The 7625-nt window shown below is 36.1% G+C and overlaps 1 protein-coding gene across 1 annotated transcript; it reads left to right on the forward strand.

The window, feature by feature from the left end:
• Positions 1-303: 303 nt before the first annotated feature.
• On the forward strand, positions 304-3828 carry LOC123878867 (adrenodoxin). Its single transcript, XM_045926232.1, has 3 exons — positions 304-623; positions 2238-2417; positions 3462-3828. Exons 1-3 carry the CDS (start codon positions 481-483, stop codon positions 3616-3618), a joined length of 480 nt encoding a protein of 159 aa, XP_045782188.1. The 5' UTR covers positions 304-480; the 3' UTR covers positions 3619-3828.
• The last annotated feature ends 3797 nt before the right edge of the window (positions 3829-7625 follow it).

The raw sequence follows: 7625 nt of genomic DNA on the forward strand, positions 1-7625 counted from the left end.
AAAATTATGATAAATTAATTATTAATTCATAAAAGATGCACTAACATAACGTTTTTTGACAATTAAGTTTTTTTTATTAAACGTTTCAATTGCCGCAATGATCAAGATAAACGCTGCGTTGGTGAATTATTACAATTTTTGAGTTTGCAATTTTTATCTTAAGTAAGTCTTAATTAAGTGTTGTATGGTTAATTTTTTTTTCAATTATGATAAAATTATATCTTCCTATTAATATCACCTCAAAATCGCATTTTTATGAACAACTATAACGTTCCATTATACGCTAAACGCAACATTCCTAACCTCAAACTTGAAATACCTAGACCTACGTAATTCAGGGTCAAACTTCATCAAAAAGTTAAATTATTTAAATGACGCTATCGCAGCTGAATTAACACATAATTCGGGCGTCCCGAGTGCGTGTGAATAATTCATAAGTATATCTTACACTCTAGTGGTACTTCAGTGATTTTTGTAAAGATGTCCTATAGAAATATTTTAAAAACTTTCTCACAAGCGAGAAGTACGTATTTGAGAAAGTATAATGGTATAGTTACTACGTTCGGCAATTACAGAAGCGTAATTCCTATATCGACAACGAGGCTAGCTTTAAAAGACGAAAAGTAAGTAAAAAATTCATAAAAACTTTGCTCTTAGTTAACTCTCAGTAATACCAAGTTCGCAAGTCCAGGCATAGTACGAGGTCCCAGGTTCAAATCATTTCAGTTTACACAGTACCCCCGGTAATCCGGCCCCTGTCTAATCCGGCACCTAGCTGATGCCCGCGACTTCGTTCGCGTGAATGTAGGTTTTTTAAAAATCCCGTGGGAACACTCTCGATCAAGCAACCTTTCAAACATAAAAAAAACTAAATTAAAATCGGTTCATTCGTTTAGGAGCTACGATGCAACAGACAGATACACAGATACACACATCAAACTTATAACACCCCTCTTTTTGTGTTGAGGGTTATTAAAAACAATACCATCCACTGTCAGGTAAAAACAAATTATATCTTGTATTGTTAACGGTTGGCCTTCACACATGCTCTTAAGATATGGTATTGATAAATACTGATAATATTCCTATGAAATTATGGAATTATATTTATATAATATGTTAAAATGATTTACTATACACTTGAAATTGCTTTTACCTGCAACCTTGTCTGCGTTGATTTGGGTTTTTAAAAATGCTCATATTTCTGTTTTCCCTGGTTAACAAGTGTAAATTAAAAATTTATAACACCCACAACAAGTGAAGGTTACAGTAACTAGAAAAGAGCTGATAACTTTCAAATGGCTGAACCGATTTTATTGGATTATAGCTAAGAACACTCTCGATCAAGCCACCTTTCAAACAAAAAAAAAACTAAATTAAAATCGGTTTATTAGTTTAGGAGCTACGATGCCACAGACAGATACACAGATACACACGTCAAACTTATAACATCCCTCTTTTTGGGTTGGGGGTTGAAAATAATCCAATTCCAGGATATGGTTAAACTGTGTGCTAAATTTTATCATATACAGCTGTTGCATATTATGTTCAGCTATTTTAAATGAATTGAGTACCAATAATCTGCACATTTTTTCACTACTTTTTAGCACTTAAGCACAACACCCACAGGCAGAGTGGTGGTAGCCTAGAGTCTAGCCAACGAAAGTGTAGACAGGAAAAGCACAGCAGATTAAAAAAATATCAGTACCTATTTGGATAGAACAGGAAAAACGGAACCTTTCTAGGATCACGTTGTTGTCTGTCTGTCTATCCGTCGGTCCATCCGTCTGTCCGTCCGTCTGTCCGTCCGTCATGTCTGTCAAGAAAACCTATAGGGTACTTCCCGTTGACCTAGAATCATGGAATTTGGCAAGCAGGTAGATCTTATAGCACAAGTAAAGGAATAAATCTGAACATCACAGGAAAAAAAAATGTGTTTCAATTTTCAAAGTAAGATAATTAGACCAAGTGGGGTATCATAATATGAAAAGGCTTTACTTGTACATTCTAAAACAGATTTTTATTTATTTTTAAGCATAAATTTTTATTTAATTTGATTCAGCGTGCAAAATGTCGGAAAAATACCCGAGTATGGAACCCTCAGTGCGCGAGTCTGACTCGCACTTGGCCGATTTTTTTCCTCTTTGTTTCCGGAAGATTTGCCTTTACACACAAAAGTCGAGATACTGAGCTCTGAGGCAGTTTGCTTCAATAGCTCCAATTTTTTTTATTTCCAGAGTCAAAGTGGTATTCAAACTGTACGACGGGCGACGGTTAGAGGCTGAAGGTAAAGTTGGGGACTCCCTCCTAGATGTGGTTGTGAACAATGACCTGGATATAGATGGCTACGGTGCGTGTGAAGGCACCGTTACCTGCTCCACCTGCCATGTTGTGCTCAAGCAGGAAGACTATGACAGGTATACCTTTTTAAATTCCATTACTTTAAAAGTTACTTACCTGTTTGCGTGTGTGTGTGTGTGTGTGTGTGTGCGTGCGTGTGTGTGTGCGTGTGTGTGTGTCTGTGTGTGTGTATATATATATTAGACTAGCTAATACCCGCGACTTCGTTCGCGTGGATGTAGGTTTTTTAAAATTCCCATGGGAACTCTTTGATTTTCCGGGATAAAAAGTAGCCTATGTGCTAATCCAGGGTATAATCTATCTCCATTCTAAATGTCAGCCCAATCCGTCCAGTAGTTTTTGCATGAAGGAGTAACAAACATACACACACACACACATACAAACTTTCTCTTTTATAATATTAGTGTGATAGTGTGATACAATATAATATGGATAGATTAAATATGGATTCAGGTTTTGTGGGAACTCTTTGATATTTCGAGATGAAAGCAGCTATGTCAGTATTGCTCCATGATGCAAGCTATCTCTACCAAGTTTTAATTGGATGAGCCGGAAAAGGAAATAAAGAGATAGATGATAGTATTTGTACTAATATTATAAATGCGAAAGTGTGTCTATGTACAAGGATGATATAAAAGCTTAATTTGCTATAATCCGCCAAACCAACGAAATCTGTATGGTACGCAGCACCACACAAATTTCAACACCACTCGACGCACGTTTCGCCCCGACACCGGAGCATCCTCAGGAGATGTAGACCTCACAATGTCTGATTGCAAGTGTGTCTATGTGTTAATGGACAGCGATTCCCTCATATCTATGGGGCTACATGTTATTACCCATGTAATTTTATTATGTACGTGAATGCAATAGTTTTTTTTTTTGTGTCACAAGGGGCCAAATAGGCCAAAGTGATACTTCGTTCCTACAGGGTGTTATTTTGTAGAGCAAAGCGAAACATTCTTTAATAGAATCCCAAGCGCAGCAAAGGATTTAAAGTAGAATCCTGAACGTGACGAGGAATTCAATGTACATCACCCGAGAACAAAATATTTTGGCCCCGATGATGCATTGTTAAAGAAACATGTTTTGTTTTTCAGATTACCCGAAGAGGCTGGGGATGAAGAAAGAGACATGTTGGACTTGGCATATGGGCTAACAGACACCTCTCGCTTAGGATGTCAGATCACGCTCACCAAAGAGATGGATGGCCTCGAGGTTATGGTTCCGGAGAGTGTAAATGATGCGAGAAGTTGATGTTCTAGGTATAATCTAGTCTTTGATTTAGGTCCAATTTCAATAAGCATAACAGGTGGGCAAAGTTACATTGTAAGTCTGTCTAGCAAAAAGTGTAGCAGCTCGTTCACACAGGCAGCGTGAACGTTGCGTAAGCGTAGACGTAGCGCGTACTATTGCGTTATAATGATAATAATAATTTTTATTGAACTTATTACACACACAGCAAGATTGAGATTCCTACCTTCTGCACTAGGAAATACCTGTATTGCAGAAGGTAGGCATACAGAGTTTAAAGTTTTCTTTTTTCTTAAATTATGGAACTACTTAATTTTAATGTATGGAACTGTATGAAACATGGCATACCGCTTGCGTGGCGTGAACGTTCGCGTAGACATAATGCGTGCGTTATGTCTACGGATTCACGTGCGTCACTACGCACGTGTCACGTGTACTTGCTTGGTGTGAATCGGCCTTAAATCAGCAGGGTGATTCGCTAACTCAGTGGTCCTGATTCTAAGCACAACTTTTTAGACTATTCGCATCCTCTTCTTACTAATGTGATATGGAAAGGACAGACACAGTTTGACAGTTGTAAATTTGATTTAGAGCTGTCAAACCTCGTGACTTTAGCTGCCAGTTGCGAGCCTATTGTTTAAAATTTTTTAGTCTAGTTCTTTTTTTAACAATATAATTATAACTCAAAATTTAAAAAAAACCCCCGACACAAAAACATCTATAAGAAAACTAGAAAAGAGCTGATAACTTTCAAACGGCTGAACCGTTTTCTTCGATTATAGCTAAGAACACTCTCGATCAAGCCACCTTTCAAACAAAAAAAAAAAACGAAATTAAAATCGGTTCATTAGTTTAGGAGCTACGATGCCACAGACAGACATACACGTCAAACTTATAACACCCCTCTTTTTGGATCAGGGGTTAAAAAGAAAAAGATGGAGATACTCTTATCTATTCAGTTTAGAGAAAGACAGCCACCAAGCTCATTTGAAGGTCGTTTCTATGTTGCTGCTTCAATGAGCGATAGTAAAATAATTTTTGGTGGAAAAGTAGTTTTTTTTATTCAATTACATGTTAACCCTAGACTGCAATCTCACCAGGTGGTTAGTGATGATGCAGTCTAAAATGCTAACTTGGAAGTCAGACCTTTATCGTAATTGTTATAGTAGATCTTATATTTTATGTGTATATTTTGTAAAATTCTAATTTCTATTTAATACGCAGCTAAGTTACAGTATTTATAAATAAATTATATCCTTAAAATATATATTAAATTTATAAATTATGATATAATTATTTGTTTGTTCTTGCAATTAAAAAAAATTCGTAATGGCTGGTTCACATTATTCCACTAATAGAAGTAGAATATAAAGATATTTTAATTTAACAGGGCTGTCTCCGTCACTTACTCCATACAATCGTAGCCCCAATTTCATTTGAATACTAAGCAACCAAAGTCCATGAAATTTTGCAGACATATTCTAGAAACTAATATCTGCGCCTGTGGTGTTTTAGATTTTTCCAAAAATATGTAGTTTTACAATTACAGGGGCTCAAAGATTTCTATGTGAATTTTTAAGACCGCGTAACTTTGAAATCGAATATTTTAATGAAAATCTGGAAAACCACAGACATAGATATTAGTTTCCGGAACGTTTCTACAAAATTCCATTGAGTATGATTGATTAGTATTCCAATGAGAGACGAACTACGATTGTATGGAGCGAGTGACGGAGAGACCCCTCTTAAATGTAAAAAATTGCCTTCACCGTTAAAACAAGTGATGTTTGATTGATTAAAACACATTTAGAATTCCGAAAAGTTAAAGATGCATGCCGGGAATTGACACAAGGACCTTCCTTTAAAATAAAAAGCTGAATTTTTTTATTTTATTTTTCAAAAAATTTAAAAATCCCTGACACAAAAACCTTAAGAAAACTAGAAAAGAGCTGATAACTTTCAAACGGCTGGACCGATTTTCTTCGATTATAGCTAAGAACACTCTTGATCAAGCCACCTTTCAAACAAAAAAACCAAATTAAAATCGGTTCATTAGTTTAGGAGCTACGATGCCACAGACAGATACACACGTCAAACTTATAACACCCCTCTTTTTGGGTCGGAGGTTAAAAATAGAAAGTTCTTCTCGGAAATGTTTTCAAAAAACATTTGAAATTCGATTAGAAAAACATAGTTTCTTTTGTGATTGGTTGGTGACTCAATATGGTTAGCGCGCAAAGGTTAAAATCTTTAGAGCGCACTTTGAAATTGCTTAGACTTGAGTTTCAGTCAAAACGAGACAGATTTATGCGAGCGGTATAACGCTGTCTCGTTTTAACAGTGTCTTAGTCTGAGCAAAGTCAAAGTGCGCTTTATAGATCTGTCTTAAGATTTTTGTCTCTATCATTCGTATGGGATTACGTAACAGAGAGAGATATGGAGTACTAGAAGATGCCCGCGGCTTCGCCCGCGTGGATTTCGGTTTTTTAAAATCCCGTAGGAACTCTTTGATTTTCCGGGATAAAAAGTAGCCAATGTGCTAATCCAGGGTATAATCTATCTCCATTCTAAATTTCAGCCCAATCCGTCCAGTAGTTTTTACGTGAAGGAGTAACAAACATACACACACACACACACATATACAAACATTCTCCTTTATAATATTAGTGTGATACAAACCGAGATTTTGCATGTGGATTGTAGGGTTTCTCCAGATGATTATCTGACAGTTTCTTCAACATATTATGTAAGTAGGTACCTAGTTTAAGACCAAGATTTTTTACTGTTAAAATATTAATATGTTATGTAATTGTATTTTATTGAATTTATTACAATAAATTATTATTATGAAAAATATTCTTTTCATTTCAAAGTCTTGAACATACCTAACTTTAGTATAGTACCTACGCGACAGGTCGAGATGGCAATGGGAGTATTATAGCTCGTTCACACAGGCTGCGTAAGCGTAGACATAGTGTGTACCATTGCGTTGTAATGTATGGAAGTGTATGTATGGCACACCGCTTGCGTAAAGCGTGGACGTATGCGTAAACCAGTCTGTTAGAGGTTAACGCGCATCACTACGCACGTGTCACGTGTACGTGCTTGGTGTGAATCGGCCTTAAAGGCGGGGGGACAGCGGGCTAGCGCGGGGGCTGTGTGGGTGTGCGGGGCGTCCCCACCCGATTGCCATCTCGACCTGTCGCGTAATATACTGTCGTCGAGATTTTGTAAACACATTAACTATTTCCTGTCGTCTCATATTCGTGAGGTTTCGGAATGCGAAGATGTGGCCAATGTTGGACCAAGCGAGGTACCAATACTCTTTGTTTTTATTAGGATATACTGGAATGATGTCCATTTCATCATCATCATCATTTATTTATTGCAAGATTGTAAGTAAAAAAGATGTTACATAAATTTTAAGTAGGTACGTATCACAATCTGCCATGACAAGGCGTGCAAAATTTACTATCTTTACATACATTTTCAATAAGTACATAAAATATCATTCTTAATCAATAGAAAATTAAACATTAATAGGTAGGTACTATAAAATAAATATATGTCACAATGTTACAAGTCAAAAAATTTAAATATAGAAATATAATAAATAAGACCGAATTATACAGAGTGCAACCAGAAAGCTATCAAAAACGAAGACAGGTGATAATACTGATGATTACTGATAAGATAACATTATAAAAAAAACTAGGAAAAATATTAAACAACATCCTGTTTTTTTAAAGTTAAGAATAAATCGCAAATTAGATATCTGACTGATGCTAGAAGTCAACGAACGTTCCGTAAATAGGTCACTCGAAGTCAATGCCGCGTTGTAGGTAGGGCATTGACCTGAGTTTTGCACGCTATACAATGCTGGTTTGAAAAATACTAAATCACTAAAACTACAAGATAAGGCAAATGGTTATTCTTTCTTTCTTTTTCTTTGTTTTTTCTTTTTATTATTTTTGGCATTGGATTGTGTTAAGGTCATAGACTTACGAATT

Source organism: Maniola jurtina, chromosome 26 (genome assembly GCF_905333055.1).
Source record: "Maniola jurtina chromosome 26, ilManJurt1.1, whole genome shotgun sequence".
NCBI lineage: Eukaryota > Metazoa > Arthropoda > Insecta > Lepidoptera > Nymphalidae > Maniola > Maniola jurtina.